Below are 21,331 nucleotides of genomic sequence, written 5' to 3'. Positions count from 1 at the left end.
TCTCAATCTCGTTAGTTTTTTTGTGGGGCTTCAGTGGTAGAATGAAACACACTCTTGATGGTAATCGGTCTGATTTGTCATCTGGTCCAATTTGTTGTCTTTAAACAAATGTGTTAGCACAAGACCAAATAAAACAGCTCCTGCTATATATGGAAATTATAAGGAAAATTAACTGCAACCTTGCCTTCTAAAAAAAAAAAACATTGTTTCCCCCTTACTACATATCTGTGGCTACAGTTTATAAAGAATGGCAGTGAGTATACCCCTTCACTCGTCTATACTATGCATTTGCAACAGGATCCTGCTCATTGACTCTGTCTTTATTTAAGTTTTTCCTTTGTAAAAGGGTCATAAAAATGTATTTCCTTCTGTTTTAATAAAATTAAAGTTTAAGTTCAGCCGACATAGCCGGTAGACAGGTTTGCTCTAATAGCCGGTAGACATGTTTGCTCTCAAATGTATGCTTTTGCAAAAGAAGATTAGATCTTGTTTAGCTATCATACATGAACAAGACTGTTCTCTATGTATTTATGATTTCAATGAAGATGATGCAGAGCAAAGATTACAACAATTTTTCTTTCTTGCGCATGTGCTTTACTAGATCCAATATTTTATTTATGTCGATTAGAACACTGCATTATATTTAGGAAATCATTCCATTCTGTAGCTAAAACTGTAATCAAAGCCCTTTAATTTTTGTAGCTCTTGGTACATTTCTAAATTTGCACCTTATCTGATTCACTATAAAAGTGCAAGATAAATATGCATCTTAGCATGTATACTTTAAAACCTTTTCTTTGTGTTTATTTTGCAGCATTGTGGAGCAAACCTATGCAACTGCAGAGTATGTGAGCCAGGCCATTGACATAAATGAACCAATTGGAAACCTCAAGAAACTTCTTGAGCCAAGGCTTCAGTGCTCCTTGGATCCACATGAAATATGTCTGCAGGATATCCAGGTAAGGGAAGAAAGTGTATTTGGAGCTGGAAGGGTGCCTTTCTCTCAATTGTTTTGTTTAAAGAAGTGTGCCGGCCCAGGACTAACACAATGGCTCTATTTTAAAATGTAATCTCTCCTTGTTACCCAACCCCACAGCCCTCCTAAAAAATACACATTTGTCCTTGTTTGACTAAGATGCCATTTCGCTGCTTGGTGCGTCTGTTTTGCATAGGTTTTTGAAATCATATCCCCTGCTGCTGTGGGAAAACCTTTTCAGATCAATAGTTGGTGAGGTTGTTCAGGCCTTGGACTTTAAGCCAAATAGGTAGGACTCTGCTGTTATTGTCTTTCTTCTTTACTGAGCTGCCCTTCCCAAACTCCCTTGATTTCTCAAGATCAAGCATACATTTGCTTTGGCTGCTCGACCTCAGAAACGGTAGGCCTTTTGCCTCCTAACAGCTTTGACATCTCCAAATGCCTATCTTTGCTCATTGAAGTACCAGAGTATGAATGGGCCAATGTGTGACACTGGATCAGAAAAAGCACGTAGAGATTGGAAGGGTCTATTGACTAATAGCTTTGAAACTATTTAAGAATGTTTGCCTGAAGGAGGTGTTCTTGACCAATGGTTTTTACATGATGATTCAGAGTCCTTTACTGTCTTAGTTGCCTTCCTTAATTTATTTTTATAATTGGACTGTATGAGATCAATAAAACAAAGTAGGCAAACATAGCACAATAATCATATTTAACACAGGATATCTAGTAACATACTTGAAACGATTACCTGTCAACCATAAGAACAAACTTCAATACCTAAACATTAACGCTTCAATATAGCAGCGACAGCCAAAGATTCTAAAGCGAAGAACCAAGTAGATCAAAAAAATCCAATTCCTATCGGCAGATATGTATGCACACCTCTTAGGATTCATCAATTTTGTACATCTGAAAATAATGGTGCCGGATCATTAAAGAGGGCATATAGCAGGGGTGAACACACATGGGAATGAGGCCCTCAAACAAATAAAGAATATGATTGGGGAAAAGGGAATGGGTGAAGACAGAGGGAGGGAAGGGAGTGTAAAGTGAAAGAAAACACTAGTACAGAAGATGAAAAAAGGTTACCAAACCAGAAGTTCAAAGTAGACACATGTAGATGACAGTAACTTGCCAACTGATAAATGACATAAGTCCTAGATCGCTCACCTATGCATGTCACTCACAATAATAAATACCACAAATTTTGATAAGAGGAGAGCATTTTAAGAGTCCAGCACCTCGCAGTCCAAGGGATAGTTAACAGCCGGTGTCTGTCGGTGAGGTAATGTCCTAAAAAATGTTTAAGATGGGCAGCTAGTCCTGCATATGTGTGTAAAGTTCCCAAGATGGAGCAAATCTGCCAAATAGAGATGTGTATTGTAGGATCATTCCTGAATTCCTTTATAGTGGATCATGCTCTTGGGTGTAGGGTACTTTTATAGCCTAATGAAATTCCTGTGTCATTTAATTCTGCATGGCTGCCTACGAGGGCTACACCTCACAGGCTAACAGGTAGTTAAGTGGCATAGTCTCTCACTCTGTTGTGCCTTTGTTTGGGTTTTATCTGTGTTTGGGGGTTCCCAGGCCATCGCTCCTTACTGCTTATACTAGAGGACAAAGACTGGCTTCAGCGCCCTGGAAAGGATACACTAATGTCCGAAACAGATTGAACCTGGTACCAAAGCTGATCTGCAGGAATATGCACTGTTGTCTGTAAAACTCATCCCATCACACACCAGCAGTGTCTAGAAGCAGGAAAAGCCTCAAAGGGCGTTCCGAGAACCCAGTGTGCTCATGCACACTGCTTTCAACCTTGGGAAGGAGAGCTTCTTATCATTGGGAGAAGGTGAGAGCCTCTAAAGACCATGGCAAAAAGCCTTCCAGGAGGACCAAGAAAGACCAGCAGAGCTGGTGCCCTTTGTGACTTCAGCACTGTTGCAACAATTGTTAAAATTACCCTTGTTATCCTGATTAGTGCTGGGGAGCCTCAGTGCTGTGTTTAGAGGCCATCTGGGAACCCCAATGCACTTAGAGCAACAAAAGACCCATATTGCCCCTTGTGAAAGCAGAATGCAGGAATAGTGGAGACATCTGGCAACTTCCCCTTTCTGAGGAGTTTGTGCAAAGTGCAGAGCCAGCGACTGTAACTCTGACCTTAGCAGCCAGGAATCGCGAGTGCAGTAGCCCACTGAAGTGGCAGAGGCACACAAGCAGTGAATGGAAAGACCTGCTGAGGAGGGTGCTGTACATTACAAGAACCAAACTAAAGACAGCACTGCCCATTTGGCTACTCCAAAGGAGAACCCTCAGGGCTAAGAAGGCACTTGGGCCTTTTGTAGCTTTGCAAATGGCTTGTGTGGGCCCAGATTTGCAGGGGCACCACTAAGTTTTTCTTAGTTTGTAGGGGCCTGCCGGGAGCAGAGATAAGGGGTTCATGTTTTTTCGTTCTTCCTGCTTTGCTATGCATTCATAGTCCCATCGCTCAACCATATATGGAACCAGCAACTGCTAACAAAGCTGGCTTTTACTGTAGAATCCTTGGAGCAGTAGAGAGTGAGTAAACTAGAACTAGTAAAGTTGTGAGTCCTGTTGTAAGAGTCTATAAGCTGCAGTCTTAGGCTTCCCTGTGGCATGGCTGAATGCAGCTTTAGGGTCTTTCAGTCTCATTCTGCAGTTGTGCCCCATGAATCTTTTGTTAGTTTGCATCATCAAGGTGCACTTATATACACTTATTGGACCCTGCCCCAGGGTACTAATTTCGACTAGCTATCAGTCATCTGAGGTCTTATCTAACCGTGGCACTAGGTTGTCCCACACCATATTTTCAAGCGCCATCTTAACCTGAATAGATTATAGAGGCTTTGTGACTTAGTTAAGCGGGGTTTCAATCGGTGTCTGTGAACAGCATCCGCTTGGGCTCACCAGTTGGGGTTTTGATTCCCATAGGGAAGAAATTGCCACAGCTCACGTTTGTAGTTGGCCTTGTGTACATAGCCATTTTACTTTTTCGATGAAATCCATACTCCTGCTTGCCCTTTGTAGCCTTGAATTCCTGTTCCACTCAAACACTTTCTCTGCATCCAGAAAAGAAAAAACACTATTTTATCATGAAGATCCTCGCTCACATGCTTTTTTAGGTCTCGCGACCTATCGATGCGCGCAAGCGTAGCGAGAATTCATGTGGCGAAAACATCTTCAAACCAAAGGGCTTTCAGCCCCGCGGTTTTCATGCAGTGCCCGTGTACATGCACGCGCATCGCATGCAAGCCCAGCCCAGTCCTCCCCTCATTCACGCCCACCCACCAGGCTCTCCCGCCCCCATCAGGCTTCTCTCCCAATCCGCCTGCCTCCCGCCTGCCTCCCCTCGCGCATTCACGCCTCCCACCAGGCTTTCCCGCCCCCATCCGGCGTTCACGCCTCCCACCAGGCTTTCCCGCCCCCATCCGGCTTCCCTCGTAATCTGCCTGCCTCCCCTCGCTCGCATTCCCGCACCAGGCTCTCCCGAAACATTACTTTTTCACTGCTGGCCGGCCCATCTAGTTTTGCACGGCTTTCGTTTTCCGCTTGTCTGTTTAATTTGGTTTCGTTCTACCCTCTCCTCACAGCTCGCTCTCCTTCCCCCTGCTATCTTAGGCTCCCCTGGTCCTGGGGCAGCCCCTCTCCCCTGCCTTTGGAATCTCATTCTTGTGCGATCTGTTCAGTTTCTGTGGACGTCCATGGATGAGGATGTATCCCGAGTAAGTGGGTTACATTCGTTTTGATAGGGACACGTGTTGGGGGAAGAAAGTATTAATCTGGAAGTTTGCTTTTACTTCTTGTTCAGCCCGTCCCGTCCTCCTGCTTGCGTTTCAAGGTCTTCTCTGTGCGCCACCATTGTCCAAGTTAACTTTGCTCCCGCCCCCTCCCGTTGTCTGAGTTCACCACCTCCCTTGCCCCCCCTCCTCGCCATTTTCAGGGTGTGTGGTGTTATATATGATGTGGAGCCCTACAACAATACTGCATGCTGCACCCGCACCAGGGCAGTAAGCACACCGACTTTCATTGCCCATCGGCTTCCATACACCTCACTCTTCCAAAGAAAATCATCTTTGATCGGCACAAACTGTTAGGAAGCTTCAGTAATGTGTTTAATTTAAGTTGTAGATTATTATTATAACAACGTTTTCTTCATTGTTTATGGTCTTTTATTGAAGTGAAACCACGTTATAAATGAAAGATGGCTGAAATGCAGCGTGAATTTGAAACGTCTAAGATTAATCCCGGCATCCCTGCTTCACTAATGTGTGTGATCCTGGGCAAAATCTTTTTCACCAAGCCGCCTTTGTGTACATCACATATGACAGAACCTTTGAATGTGTGAGTTCGGGGTGTGCGCTGTTCAAAAACCTCTCTTATGTTTGATTTTAATATTTTAAAATGTAAAATCTATAATAAATAACTAGGCCTTTTATAGTGTTCACGTGTCTCTTCTTTAAGCAACTTCCGGGCCAGGTCTCCTTCCCCTCCAGTCCACTCCACCTCAGTCTCTCCTTTCACGTATCCTAAGACCACCTCCTCTGTTTTTTCCTAAAACCCCAGCGTGCGCTCGGCCTCATGCCAGCATTTCTCCTCCCCTAATTATTCACTTGTCGGCCGGCCAGCACATCAAAGGCTGCTGCTCTCCGTGCGTCTCTCACCCGTCCTTCCTTGTAATTATTTACATGACTTTAGTTTAACAGTTCTTCTTCCTCATCTCTGGTACACGCAGTTGAGTTTCATTGACCTTTTTTCCTCTTAAACATTAGTATAGCGAGAACAATCCCAGTGATTTTCAAAATGTAGGCACTTAATGTTTTGTTCTCGTCAAAATCCCAATGTGTTTTTAGCTTTGACTGATCTTACAGTTGCTTGTTTTAGCTATAAAGCCAATAAAATGGGCTATCGTGGTAATAATTCCTGTTCTTTACATTATGCCACGGTTTTGGATTTGAGGTTTTCTACAGTGTGATCCGTCGCATCTAGATGCCAGAACACTTAGTTTACACAGTTGTTTAACAAAAAAGTATAAGCAAAGTATAAAATCAGAGCCACACCAGTTATATTTACATTAAATTAATATTCTAGAACCCAGTTTATTGAATTTGGTGTATACCTTCATGTTTTAGTGAAGGAGGAAAGTGTTTTTTAAAGGTCTCGTGCTTTTCTTCCAATAGTTAATTAGTTTTTGTTTGATCTTGGGTTATATAATCAAGAACATTTCAGGAGTTAGATTATCCCTTTCAATGAAGGCAGCACACGCAACGCCACTCACACACGCAACGCCACTCACACACGCAACGCCACTCACACACGCAACGCCACTCACACACGCAACGCCACTCACACACGCAACGCCACTCACACACGCAACGCCACTCACACACGCAACGCCACTCACACACGCAACGCCACTCACACACACGCAAGCCCACTCTCACACACGCAAGCCCACTCTCACACACGCAAGCCCACTCTCACACACGCAAGCCCACTCTCACACACGCAATGCCACTCACACACGCAATGCCACTCACACACGCAATGCCACTCACACACGCAACGCCACTCACACATGCAACGCCACTAACACGTGCAACGCCACTCACACATGCAACGCCACTCACATATGCAACGCCACTCACCCACGCAACGCCACTCACACACGCAACGCCACTCACCCACGCAACGCCACTCACCCACGCAACGCCACTCACCCACGCAACGCCACTCACCCACGCAACGCCACTCACCCACGCAACGCCACTCACACACGCAACGCCACTCACCCACGCAACGCCACTCATCCACGCAGCGCCACTCACACATGCAGCGCCACTCACACATGCAGCGCCACTCACACATGCAACGCCACTCACACATGCAACGCCACTCACACATGCAACGCCACACACACATGCAACGCCACACATGCAACGCCACACACACATGCAACGCCACGCACCCACGCAACGCCACTCATCCACGCAACGCCACTCACACATGCAACGCCACTCACACATGCAACGCCACTCACACATGCAACGCCACTCACACATGCAACGCCACTCACACATGCAACGCCACTCACACATGCAACGCCACTCAGACACGCAACGCCACCCACTCACACATGCAACGCCACTCACACATGCAACGCCACTCACACATGCAACGCCACTCACACATGCAACGCCACTCAGACACGCAACGCCACTCAGACACGCAACGCCACTCAGACACGCAACGCCACTCAGACACGCAACGCCACTCACCCACGCAACGCCACTCACCCACGCAACGCCACTCACCCACGCAACGCCACTCACCCACGCAACGCCACTCACCCACGCAACGCCACTCACCCACGCAACGCCACTCACCCACGCAACGCCACTCACCCACGCAACGCCACTCACCCACGCAACGCCACTCACCCACGCAACGCCACTCACCCACGCAACGCCACTCACCCACGCAACGCCACTCACGCACGCAACGCCACTCACCCACGCAACGCCACTCACCCACGCAACGCCACTCACCCACGCAACGCCACTCACCCACGCAACCTCACTCACCCACGCAACCTCACTCACCCACGCAACGCCACTCACCCACGCAACGCCACTCACCCACGCAACGCCACTCACTCACGCAAATACACTCACACCCACGCAGTGCCACTTTTACCCACACAGCACCACTTTCAGACACACAACGCCACTCACACCCACGCAAGCCCACTCTCACACACGCAACGCCACCCTCACCCATGCAATGCCACTCACCCATGCAATGCCACTCACACACGCAACGCCACTCACACACGCAACGCACCAACGCCACTCACCCACGCAACGCCACTCACCCACGCAACGCCACTCACCCACGCAACGCCACTCACCCACTCAACAACAATCACACACGCAACGCCACTCACCCACGCAACGCCACTCACTCAAAGGCACTCACACCCACGCAGTGCCACTTTCACCCACACTGTGCAGTGCACAATAGGTCTCGCAGTAGGAAAGTTGGAGCTATTGGTTTTGTAAATGACAAAGCCCTTTATGTTTTTAAAATGAAAACAAAAATAAAAGGCATTGCTATTTGCAATTGTAATAGCTCCAACTTTCCTACTGCGAGACCTATTGGCAACGCCAGTGCTTGTCTATCTTCTATCCCTCCACTATCCATCTCAGTCCAAATAGCTGACTAACATATCCGCCACTCAAATACTTTAATATTGCACTATGCTATTTCACCACTAATCCTTATGAGTTCCAGAGGAGCGTGCTACTCGCCGAAAAAGAACTTGAACACCCCTTCTGGGGTAGCAAGCAATAAATAAATGCAAATGTTTTTCCCTCTATCCCTCCACTATTCTACTCATTCCAAATAACTGACTTGCATATCTACCACTAAAATTACTTTCATATTTCACTATACTAATTCACCACTAATCCTTTATGGGTTCCGGAGTAGCGTGCTACACGTGGAGAAAACTCATTGACGCCTCGTCAGGGGTAGTAAGGTCTGAATAAATGCATTTTCAGTACAATAACAGACACCATTTCTTACTCATGTTGTTTCTTACACATCTACCATTTTTAGAAGTATGTCCTTGTGAAGTCTTTTGACTAGGACTGTAGCCAAAATTCTGATGTCTGTATTAATAAAGGTGACTTACCAATAACTGGAGCATTTGTAGGTTCTTGCTGGGCTTGGGGATGAGGGAGATGGTTGCTCTATCAAAGTCCAAGTTAAGAGTCGTTTCACCCAGCATCTTTAAAGACCCTGTAGAGTAAAGATAATAACCTGGGACCATCTATTTTATGCAATTGAGTTTGGAAGCCATCCCATCAGATTGGCTTTCTAGAGGCCATATACATTTCGTCCATTAAGTAAGTCCATGATGCGAACTTCCAGAAATTGTTGGCATGCACAGTTAGTAGTGAGAAGGAGACTCTTCTCTGTTACCTAGAGCAGGTAAACAAATCAGATGTAGAGAATAAGTAGTAAAGTTTTTAAAAGTAAGTGAAAGTGTCCTTAGTCATGCCAATAGGACGGTGCATTAGCAAAGTACCATGATCAGTACCTTTTGCCAGGGCCATCATTGACCATTTTCTTTATCACAGCTGTACAGTCATAGGTTTTTCCACTTTCTCACCGTGTTCTGAATGCCTCCATTTGAGGCGATAGAGGGCATATTCTGATTAGGAGGTGAATAGGGCTTTTAGATCTTACCTCACGTTCATTGGGACTTTTAGTTTCAGGAGGTAGCACTTGTGAAGGTCTTAAATGAGATGGGAATTACCTGCTGCGCATACTACCTGTCACAGTGCTTTTTGTGTTCTTCTGGTATGTTCTTATGTTTGCAAATGTTTATTTTTCTAGAGTTAGTTGTATTCATGCACCACCTCTTCAGTGGGGAATCACCTCTCCCGCGTCCAGCTGTAATAGTATCAAGGTGTGGTCAGAAATATTCATCCTAATTATATAGCACCCTGACACACAGGTCTGGTAGTACAGAGCGAGAGGTCAGAATTATTTATCTGTGTACCAGTGGTATTTAGGCACGAGAGGTGTGGGTCAGCCTCCACTTGTCCATTGAAATGTGGTTGTGCATAGAGCCTCTAAGCATCTCTTGTTTTGCATTTCTCATGCGTCTAGTTTACCTGAGCTGTCCAATATGGTGTCTGTTGTCATGCTCCAGTCTCTGTCCATAACTTTTCTTACCACTTGTGTTGAAGAGGCCAGCACAGTTGAGGCTCTGTTCCTTAATGAACCTGAATGGAATTTGTAATCAGAGTTGTGTCCTTAGAAACACTTTTTGTGATAGATCAATTAAACAAAATAGCTCTACCGCCTGAGGAGCTGGACGTTGCGCGGGCTTGTGACATTGTATTACTTTCCCAATAGAATCTTTCATCAGTTTAACCAATACTGTGGAGATGAGATGCGTCTTTTGTAGCAATGAAAATTTGTTGTGATTTCATTTTAAGATAGGGCAAAGTTTTTACTCTTTATACAGTGTAACAATGTGTTGACATTTACAGAAAGTATTGAGAGTTCTAGGATGTCTCACCCTGTCTACTGTTAAAGGCTGCTGGATCTGGCATCAGGAGTCAAAGCAGGTGTCTGACTATAGTGAAGAATATTGCTGCTCTATAAGGTAGGTAACGAGAGGTAGATTAGTCAAGAAGGTCATACCAGTGGGGGAGGGGTACTCCGTGTGTGGTTAAGCAATAGTAAGACAGCTTGTGAATAACTGGAACTGATGCACAGAGCTGCTTGGATCCTACAGAGCAGATGCAGTTAAGCTCACTAAAAAAGCCTTCATTCAACCCCAATGATCTATTCATTTATTTCTGAAACTCTTTTCTCTCATACTTGGGAAAACCTTTGGAAAACCTAGTTGAGGGTTATTTGCAAACTCTTTACTAGACTATATCCTTGCAGATTTCTGGGCAGGTTCTTATTATGAATTAGGAGTCCTCTCTGTTCTTGACGATATGAGGATGTTAGTGGATGGAAGACAAGTTAGTCTTCTGACACGGTTGGATTTGTCTCCAGCATTTGATACGATTTACCTCCACATTTTGAGTTGCACTCTGGACAAGGCCAGTTTTAAAGACATCGTACTCCAGTGGATCAAGGGCTAGATGTACAACCATTTTTGCATGCACAAACGGGGTTGGGGTATGCACAAACCTTATATTGCGAGTCGCAATTTATTGCGATTCGCAAAATTGGGTTCTGCGACTCGCTATTAGGAAGGGGCGTTCCCTTCCTAATAGCGAGCGCAACCCTATGTACAAATGTCCTGTGACTGCAATTGCAGTCGTAAAACTCTCGCAAATTGCAACCCTCTTCAAGAGGATGGTAATCGGGTCCGTTCTTTTTTGTGAACACAGGGGAAAATATTTTTAAGGGCAGCCAGTTGTCCCAGGGACCACTGCCTGCCCTTAAAAAATGAAACAAAAACGTTTCATTTTTTCTTTTTAGGTTTAAAGTATTTTATTAAGGCATAAAAAACACGGGGAGGGGAGCAGGAGGTCAGGCAAACATACAATACAAGAAGCAAAACGTTGCAGCGAGTCAGAAGAAGAAGAGGGAGGCAGGGTGCCCCAGAGGGCAACAAGGCAAAGAACATAAGGCAGTAAGGCACTGTAAACAACCCCCCGTAGGCCCCCACTCCCTAGGCAAGGCCAAGCCAGAATAGCACTCTGCGACACAGCAAAAGAGAAGCATACCATACCACCAGCCCCTCGACCCCAGAAAAGGAGAAGAAAGAAAAGCAAGGAGGAAAGAAAAGAAAACAACACCCCAACATCCCCGTCCGAAAAGCAGCATTAGAAGCATATAACCCCACTTCCCACCCCCAGCCCCCGGTCCCCAATCCGCACAATCACTCCGCCGCTGGCGCCGGCGGTGTCAGCCTAAGGAGGCGCAAGTACCGTGGGCACGTTAGCTCGCGAAATTCCGTGGACAGCAGTGCCAAAAAGGGATGCCAGAGCTCCTCAAACTGGTCAACATTCCCAGCCACCGTTAGCGATATCTTCTCCATACCCAGTACCTGCCAGAGCCTATGCAACCAACCAGTGATAGAGGGGGCAGTGGGGGTGCGCCAAAGGACAAGTATGTTCTGAACGGCTGAGCCTAGCGCAATCGCAATCTGCCTGCCCCTGCGGGATTTCAGCGGGTACATCAAGTCATTGGGGAGGCCAAGCAAGACATACGCGGGGAAGCGCGGGAGCTCAATCTCAAAATGCCTATCCACCTCATCTAAGACTTCCTTCCAGTAGGCCGACAGCACCGGGCACTCCCAGAGAATGTGCGTGAGGGTGCCCTCCTGTCCGCAGCCGCGCCAACAACCCTTATCGCCTAGTTTGCGCATCTCGTAGAGCCGCTCCGGGGTGTAGTACCAATAGGTGGACACTTTAGTGAAGGTTTCCGTCAGCCCAGTGTGGTACGCAGAGTGCCTCGCCCGATACGCAATCTTGTCCCATTCCTTGTGGCTCAGGGTCCTGCCCAGTTCCCTGTGCCAGCGCTCCCTCCCCGGGTTATGGTAGTGAAACGGCGGGGGTTGGAGAAATTTATACAAATCAGTGATGAGTTTGGCATCCGAGGCCCGGGTCACCAACCATCGCTCATAGGGCGTAATCGTACGGGCGGCGACGTCACGCACTGAGGGTTGAAGAGCCCAGTGGCGGACTTGCATGTAACGCAGTCTGTCCCCCTCCGTCAGGCCAAACTCCTGTCGGAGCTGCTGGAAGGGGAGCACGCCCTCCGGCCCGTAGATCTGGAAAAGCGCTCTACATCCCGCACTCACCCAGTGGGAAAAGGCCCCCGGCTCCAGGCCCGGAGTGAAGTCCGGGTTGTCAGCAATGGGAGAGAACGGCGACGGAAAAGTGGTGAGCTCCCGTAGCTCACACACCGCGTCCCACACTCTTAGCGGGACCCGGGTGATAAAGGAGGTGTAGAGATTAGGCGGGCGGTGAACGCGCCGTAGGAACGGGACCTCCTGGAGGGTGCGGCCCGCAACTGCCTGGTCTTGAAAGAGCCAGTGTTTGTCCGATTCCCACCGGCTCCACTCCACCAGGTACCGGAGCTGCGCCGCCTGAAAGTACTTCCGGAGGTCCGGGACCCCGAGACCTCCCGCCTCCGGGGCAAGCATGGAGAGGACCCGCTTCATCCGAGGCTTACGGCCTTGCCACACAAAGCGGGAGATGTCTGCCTGCGCCTGCCGTATCCAGCCCACGGGGGGCTGAAGAGGTAGAGCGCGGAAAAGATACAGGATCTGGGGCAGTATCGTCATTTTCACCGCCGCAATACGGCCCAGCCACGAGAGTAGGCCCTTGTTCCATCGGCCGAGTTCCTCCTTTATCTTTTTGCCTAGAGAGGAATAGTTAGCCGCGACCATGGCAGGCAGGGTGGGAGCAAGCAAAATGCCCAAGTAAGGCACCGTGGAGGAGGACCACTGCAAAGGGAAGAGACTTTGAAGGTCCCGTCTGGTGTCGGCAGAGAGCGACACATCCAGTGCAGCCGACTTAGTCATGTTCATTTTAAAGCCCGCAACGCGGGCAAAAGCGTTCAGCTCCTGGACACAGGCAGGGAGCGACCGCCTGGGGTCATCTAGGGTCAACAAGACATCGTCCGCGTATAGGCTGACAGTGTGTGTGTATTGCCCCATCTTCACCCCAATAGCGTCCGGGTTGTCGCGGATCCTCTGCGCAAACGGCTCCATATAAAGGGCGAAGAGGAGCGGCGAGAGAGGGCAACCCTGTCTCGTGCCGCGCTCAATGGTGAAGCTGCTGGAGCTGTGTCCATTGACACGCACTGACGCCGACGGTCTCCTATAGCAGTTAAAGACCATAGTGCGGAACTTCTCGCCGATCCCTAGTTTCCCAAGGACCAGCTCGAGGTATGGCCAATGAACCCTATCAAAGGCCTTCTCCGCGTCGACCGATAGCAGCATCCGCTCCCCCGGGACGCGTGAGGCCTTTTCCAGGACGTGCGTCACTCTCTTCGTGTTGTCGACCGTCTGCCTACCGGGTACAAAACCGGCCTGATCTGCCTCCACCAAACCTGGTAAGTGTAGACCCAGTCTGGCCGCCAAGATTCCGGTGTAAAGCTTGAGGTCCACATTTAGGAGCGAAATGGGCCGGTACGAGCCGCACAAGGTCCGGTCCTTCCCCGGCTTGGGGATAACCGACACAGTCGCCGAGAGGAGGTCCGGTGGGATGGCGCCCGGTTCGGAGAAGGAGTTGAACAAGCGAGCCAGGAGAGGAGCGACAGTGGGACAGAAGGTCTTGTAGAACAAGGCCGTGTAGCCATCCGGGCCCGGGGCTTTGCCATGCTTCAGCCGTGCGATCGCGGAGATGACCTCCTCCACGTGAATGTCCCTCTCTAGGTGGTCCGCCTGGGAGGGGTCCAAGACCGGAAGGGTCACGGATTCCAGATAGGCCTCAGCCTCTCCCGGTGGGGAAGATTCTGAAGCGTACAGTGACTCGTAAAAGGATCGAAAGGTATCTGCCACCTCCGCGTCACCGGAAACCGGGATCCCATCCACTCCCACCAGCTCCTTCACCACATTGCGTTGCTGCGCAACCCTAAGCCTATGGGCCAGGAGCTTACCGCACCTGTCTCCGCCGGTGTAAAAGGCATGTTTCAGGCGCAGCGCTGCGTACTCCGCTCGATCTAGATCCAACGCAGAGAGGAGTTTTCGTGCCGCCTTCAGTTGCTTCCAGACCCGAGGTGCCCCCGTCCGGCGGTGGACCTGCTCAAGCTCCCTAACCTGCGCCGTCAGTTCTTCCCTCTTGCGCTGGCGTTCCTTATTTTCAGCCGAGGAAATGGAGATAAACTCTCCCCTGACGACTGTTTTCAAAGCCTCCCACTGTGTAGCCAGGGACGTGTCAGAGTTGTTATTGTGGGTCAGGTAGTCCTGGATGACCTCCTCCACTCGCTTCACCACCGATTTCTTATGGAGAAGCGTGTCCCGAAGCCGCCACATCCCTCTCGAGGGGGGGGGCGCCGGCCACGCAAAAACTCCGGAGACCGGCGCATGATCGGACAGAGACAAGACCCCGATGTCCGCCGCCGTGGCGGCCGAGCGAAGTGGGCCGCTCACCAAAAGATAATCCAACCGCGAATAAGTGCGGTGTGCGTGGGAAAAGTAGGAGTAGTCCCTATCGGTGGGATGCATGGTGCGCCAGAGGTCATGCAGGTCCATCTCTGCAATCTGGTCCCGCACCGCTCTAGAAAGCTCCCCTGTCTGCGGAAAACGCTGGGCAGACCTATCCAGAGTGGAGTCGAAGACCATATTCAGGTCTCCCCCCAGGATGACATGGCGATCGGGCGAGGCAGCAACGTCCACCAACACCGAGTCCAGGAAACGATCCTGGTGATCGTTTGGGCTGTAAACCGAACCAACCGTAAAGGTAACACCTCCTAAGCGCATGCGATACACTAAGAGCCTCCCCTTCTGCTCGGCATGTTTATACAGCACCTCCCCCCTAAAGGAGCTGGCTAAAAGAATGGCCACCCCAGCGGTCTTAGTCGCAGCAGAGGAAAAAAGTTGAGTGGGGAACTTGGCAGAGCGCAACCTATGGCAATCTCTGGAGAGTAAATGGGTCTCCTGCAGGAGGCAAATATCCGCCTGCGACCCCTCCAATAGGGAGAGGATCGCCCTACGCTTTACGGGGTTATTCAGACCCTTGACATTAAGGGTCACTACTTTCAGGGGTGGCATCGCCTCCAGGGAAACAGCGCGCTATGCAGCAGGCGGGGGATCAGCGGAGGGGCGCAGGGAAGGCCAGAGGCGGCATCGTACTCGTTCGGACAGCTTCGGACGGGACCCCCCCCACAACAAACCAACAATGAAACCCCCCCAAAAACCATTGATGGCAACCGGCCAAAACAAAAAGCAAAAAAACAACACCCCATAGTCTCAGTCTAGCCCAAATGGGCGAGTCTGCAGAAAACAGTCAAGTGGACGTCCAGCCACACACCACCCCCCCGCCCCCCCAACCCCCAGCCCAGCATCGTAAAAGCTAAGAGCCTCTCCCCCCGGAGAAAAATTAGGCCGTCAAGGCCACACCAGTAGATTCAGGCAAGTTCCTGGCCGCAGTCCTCAGGGCCTCTGCCATGTCAGCCCTGATGGTGGGCGAGTCCGGGCGACTCACTGGCGCTGACGATGGGCGCCTTCTCGACCTCCGTCGGCCCCGCCGCTCGGGGCGCCTCCATGCGGGTGTAGCCCCGTCCTCCTCCGTAGCAGTAAGACCCAGCACCCCGCAAACATCTTGTAAGGAGCGCAGCTGATGCAGTACCCCATTCCATCGAAAGATAAGACGGAAGGGGTGACCCCAGGAGTAGACTGTCTCGTGCTCTCGCAGAAAGTCCGTAGCGATGCGGAAAGACCTGCGCTTTTGCAGTGTGATGGCCGACAGGTCCTGATAGAGCGCCACAGGTCTTTCGCGGAAGGTCAATGGTTGCTTCCTACGGGCCTCAGTCATGATGCGCTCCTTTAGAGGGAAATCCGGCAAGAATGCCAGGATATCAGGCGGGGGTGCTGATGACTGGCGCTGGCGGCCCACCCTGTGTGCCCTGTCGATGCGGATGGGGAAATCCGCTCCCTCCTCCAAGATGTCACGGAACAGGTCCTGCAGATAAGCCACTAGGTCCGTACCTTCATCGGCGGATGGAACACCCCGGACCCGGATGTTGTTCCTCCTGGACCTGTTCTCGAGGTCCTCCGAATGGGCCTGGAGCTCGACACATTGCTCCCGGAGGCGGAGGACGTCCTGTTGGAGATGGGTTATCTCCTCATCGCGGCGTTGAGCCGCCGTCTCCACAGTATCGACCCGTTCGCCCAGGCCCTCGACTTCCCTGCGCACCTCCCGGACCTCTCCAGCCACTTCGGTCTTAAGAGTTTGAAATTCCTCCTTGAGGGAGGTGAATAAGTCCTCCATGAAGGACCGCGTGACCGGCGGCTCGCCCGCAGTTGCGTCCGTTGATGCCCGGGAGGCCCCCGGGGACGGCTGCGTCCTGTCGCGTAGTTGCTGGGACCTGCCGAGCATTTCCGGCAAGGTGCGATCACCCCGTGCCGCGCCACGTCTTCCAGTCATCTTGGGGCCCGGCAAAGCCCAGGATTAGTTGCTGTAGGCGAGCGCCACCGCTCGCGGGCACCAGATGTGAGGCCTTCGCCGAGGACAAGGATAGTGCGTCACAGGCGACAAAATGGCGGTCTGGGCATGGGCAAGACGGCCCTCGGGCCAGCAGGGCAGGCAGCAATGTCCGAAGAGTAGGCCTCCCGTCTCGTGTTCCCAGGGAAGGCAGTAGATGAGCTAGCGCCAGAACGAGTCGAGGCTCCCGTGTGAGAAGGGCGCGGGCAGGGGCCACCGGGCTCAGCCACACAAAGACAAGATGGCGGGAGGGTGGGACCCAAGAAGGCAGCCCGGGCCAGCAAGTCTGTGGGCAACTCTCAAATGATAACGGGTCCGGAAAGTGCGAAACCGGTGCCTCCCCCCATCACCAGTCGATTGTCCGGCTCGGGCACTGCTCGAACTCCGCCATCCAGCGCCTCCGGGCGCGGAGTTCGCAAGGCGTCGCCCCTCGAGACCCCGGGCAGTGGGGGGATCGCCGGTACAGGGCTAAAGTCCGTCGCCCAGCAATGGTGCTTGCCACCAGGGCACCGCCAGGAAGCCACCTCGCTCCGCGGAGTCCTTCTAGTCCGCTCCTTCAGGATCTCCGGCGTTCCGCTTTTCAGCACTCGGGCCAGCCAAGGCGCGCGGACAGCGCCGCACTACGCTCCGCCTCCAGGCTCCTCTCCTCAGGGCAACCCGGGCTCTAGTCCTCGGAGCGATCTCCGAATAAACTTTTCGGGAACTTCCCCCGGGGCTCCAGAAGTCAAAGTGGCACCAAAATGTGCCCCAGGAACTCCGGCACAGTTCTCTCTCCCGCAGTGCAGCCGCGGGGGGAGAGAGGCGCAGGAATCTGGGCTCGAGCTGAGCCGGGCCGGAGGAGCTACGGGAGGAAGCGTCCGCTCACCCCGCCATCTTGGCCACGCCCCCCATTTTTTCTTTTTAAAGGTATCCTGTTTTCCTTTAATCCCTCCCATGCTCATGACGAGCCTGATTAATGAGCCTTGCATTTTGCGATCCCATTGGAATTCGCTAACAGTCTCTGACACTGTTGTACATTGGATTAGCACCTCGCAATTTGCGACTCGCAATTTGCCTCAAATTGCGAGGCGCTAAATCCAATGGTCCCACATCTGGCCCCAAATCCTTTATTACCAACAGTTCTCAGCAAGCCTCAATGTCTAGTTATCAGTCGGAGCCGAGGTCACTTTCTCCATTCTTTTAATGCATCCGGAGTTAATATTTGCCTTTGTGTGGATGATGCATAATTATTTTGCTCTTACTAGATTAAATTCTCAACTGGCTCACTTTCAATCTGATTCCCCTGCTGAATGATGTGCTGTTGGCAGTTCTATGATAGATACCTGCTCCTAAATCCATCTAAAATGGAAATCTATCTTGTTCTTTGCCCTTAATCTAGTTGGGAAGTTTCCTGGTAGGCGGAGACAGTCCTTCCCCACCTCCTCCTAACGTAGTGTGCAATTTTGGAGTCTACATCAGTCATGCTTTTTCCCTACAAGCACCTTCAACCAGAGTTGCACATCCATAATTTTTTACAGTTGCAAACTATAAAGATTTAATTTTACTGATCATCCCTTCTACTCTTTATATTCTGGTCGAAATTGCTATAGTGAAGTCCAGATTGGACTACCAAGTACTGTATTTCTGGAGGCACTGGCAGAGTTGTTAATCATCTTCAGCTGCTGCAGAATGTAACGCCATTCCTGATTTCTAACTCAGTCAGTCAAAATTACGTTTATTTAGACCATGGTCTTTAAACAAGGTAAAAGATAGGTACCATTTAAAACATTCTACAACGCCTATAAATCTCGGAACTTGTCTTGTGAGCTCCGGTCTCAATAGGAAGAGATCCATTTCTCCTTTCTCTCGTTGTGCCGATAATTCAGGACGCCACGAAGCATGGAGTATTATCAAGCAAGATAGTACTCCATGCTTCGTGGTGTCCTGAATTATTGGCACGACAAGAGTTTCTTAGAAGGAGAAAGGGATCTCGTGCTTACAAGATTTTATCGAGGGACACACTCGGCAGGAGCTGGTTGCTGTGTTCCCCGGCTCGGCGTGCCTTTTCCACCCACATATACGGGGAATCGCTGCATCCCCCAGCTCTGTGAGACCAGTCATATTGAGACCTGAGGTCACGAGACCAAGTCCCGAGATTTATATTGGTTTGGCAAGGTTTCCTTTTGGCCTACAGTCCTGATGAGGCCCAAAGTAACTGGTCTGAAAACGCTTCGACCATATATAAAAAAGAAGCCCTTTGTTATTTGAATTTATTGCACATAAAAAATTGTGGCAACACCGGTTTTTAGTTGACTAAGGTAGAATGGCATATGCCCTAAAGGTGTCCACAAAAGGGCTATCTTTAAAGTGAACTGCGAATTGTGTATATATATATTTTTTTCACTGCACCATTAGCATTCTGGCTACAAGGATTCTGTGTTGTCCTTTGAGATAGAATTGTACAGTTGTGTGATGTGTAGATGTGTATATATATATATATATTTGTGTATGTTATTGTATATAAATGTGAAGTCTGTATATGTTGAAATAATAAGAGAAAAAATCTATATAAAGAATTGGATGTACGATGATTTAGATCGGATCCATAATTCGATGTGAGTGTGTTCTTTCAATAGAATAATTGGTCGCTTTTAGTGGATTAACTAAAGTTTCCACTTAGTTTTTTGAAAAAAGTTTACTTTATCCATTCCACTGCATTACCTTTGTATCGGTTTCTTTCGCCCAGATGCAGTTGGATTATTAGGGCTAACCACTCCATTTTTGATAAATGAATATACATTCCAGAGCAGTCATTCAATTTAGTGAAACATTCTAAGAAATTGGAAGCTATGGCAAACTCCGCTGGACAGGCGACTATGTTGCAATCATATCAAACAGTAACATCGGAGAAGCTACAACCCCTGAATGCCATAACACTCCTTTAGCCATAGCTGCACAACATAATAGTCCCCAGTCAACTGTTCCTGTCATTGCGGCACAGCTTATGTGGACGTGATTCTTCTCAGGAGATGCATTAAAAAAATAACCAGAGATAAATGATTACTGATACAAATTATGTGCTAGTTTCTGATTTACCTATGCTTTCTCAGGTTGTGTTTTTATCGCTTTTCTTTCCATTTAGTGGAAAGTGCAACATCCTACTTATGCATTATAAGCATTAAACATTAGCCAACTGCTGTAAGAAAGGTTGTTCAGCTTTCATTTTTATTAACTGCATACTGTACATGGATATGTTGTCATAATTTGTGGCAGAAGCCAGTTGTAGCCAAACATAGATTTCTGCTTAACAGTGCAAAGCAGGACTAACATTTTGCATTGCATTGACACGAAAAATCAATTGTAATCCAATTACATGTACCACCTCACTTTGCAGAAGGTAGTAAGTAAAACAACATTTTACTGTCTTCTACTACACTTGTTTAATGGAGATATTTGAATGACCTCAAGCTAAGCTTGCTTACACTTTTGTAACCTGTTTTCTTAAAGCTGGACCCAGAGCGTAGCCTTTTTGATCAAGGAGTAAAGACAGATGGAACGGTTCAGCTCAGTGTACAAGTCATTTCCCGACAAGGTAAGTCAAGATACACTGGGTAAAAGGAATAAATGTAGCCTTTCTATTTAAATGTGGAAATATTTGTAACATAAAGATTTGTTAAAATGTAGAACTGTGGCAAGCAGCAATACAAAATTCGGTAAAAAGTTTATTAGAAAGAACTTAAGTTCAAAAATATGTTTCGACTTATAAAAGCCTTATAAAAAAGATTTACCAAGTATAGAAAATAAAGACAATAAAAGTAATTCGAGCTCAATACAAAAATTGTATCATTCTAATAAAAGCTAAGAGCATGCATGAAGTAACACCTTGAAACATATTATTTGTTGGTCTAACTGCATAATTGTTTTTTAAATCTTGTTTTTATTCGCAATAAGTATGTATGTACATTGGAATATCACCGATGTAAGAAAGCCACCCAGAAGTACAACGTGGCATGTACATCCCTCAGTGCAATTACAGTAGGATCAATTGCCCAAATATAAAGTATTAGCTATACTTAGTAGGAGAACAACGATATGCATCCTGTGCTTTAAAGAAACTGCAACAAAAACTGGAAAAACAAAAGCAACTAAGCGGCACTTTACAGGATTGAGCAGGGGGCAATGTGAGCAAAGGGCAGTGTCGTGGGAGAAGGGGGTGGGATTATATATGGGCACAGAACCTTCATCTCAGCTCCGTTGTTACCCCAAAAGCGCATACAGGTGGAATGACTCATCCAGATTCAGCTTCGGACACAGCATTTAAACTTCCTGTGCTGGATGGCCCCTGTTCCAGGTCTCTGGAAGCGACAAGAGCGGGGGGAGGGAGCCATTGGTAAAGCTACTTCAGACAGGCTATCCAGCATTTTCTCCTACAATTCCAGATCTCTCTAGGCATGCTCATCGGTACGCACTGCCGGTAACTGCCTCTCTTCCGCCACACCCCATTCTTGCATATATGCCAGCCATTTGCCGCTTGCTGGGGGTGCAGGCTGTATCCAGTGGATGGCCACTTGTCACTTAGCCAGCACCTGTTCCTTGGCCAGCACCTGTCCCAGGAGAGTAAACCTGTGGTTCACCGGTGCTCCCTGCCGAGGCTCCAGTAGCAGTC

The 21,331-nt window shown here is 49.0% G+C and overlaps 1 protein-coding gene across 3 annotated transcripts in view; it reads left to right on the top strand.

The window, feature by feature from the left end:
* Positions 1 to 21,331, top strand: part of GABPA (GA binding protein transcription factor subunit alpha) — a 332,634-nt gene that overhangs the window by 47,268 nt on the left and 264,035 nt on the right. For all 3 annotated transcript variants that reach the window (XM_086934033.1, XM_086934032.1, XM_086934034.1), the window contains exons 3-4: positions 815 to 959; positions 20,173 to 20,257. In XM_086934033.1, the coding sequence (XP_086790159.1) occupies positions 815 to 959; positions 20,173 to 20,257 (230 nt within the window). The remainder of the gene's footprint in view (positions 1 to 814; positions 960 to 20,172; positions 20,258 to 21,331) is intronic.

The sequence above is a fragment of the Lissotriton vulgaris genome, chromosome 8 (assembly GCF_964263255.1).
Source record: "Lissotriton vulgaris chromosome 8, aLisVul1.2, whole genome shotgun sequence".
Classification (NCBI taxonomy): domain Eukaryota; kingdom Metazoa; phylum Chordata; class Amphibia; order Caudata; family Salamandridae; genus Lissotriton; species Lissotriton vulgaris.
The sequence above is the reverse complement of the archived record's forward strand: the minus strand, read 5'-3'. Positions and strand labels throughout refer to the sequence as shown.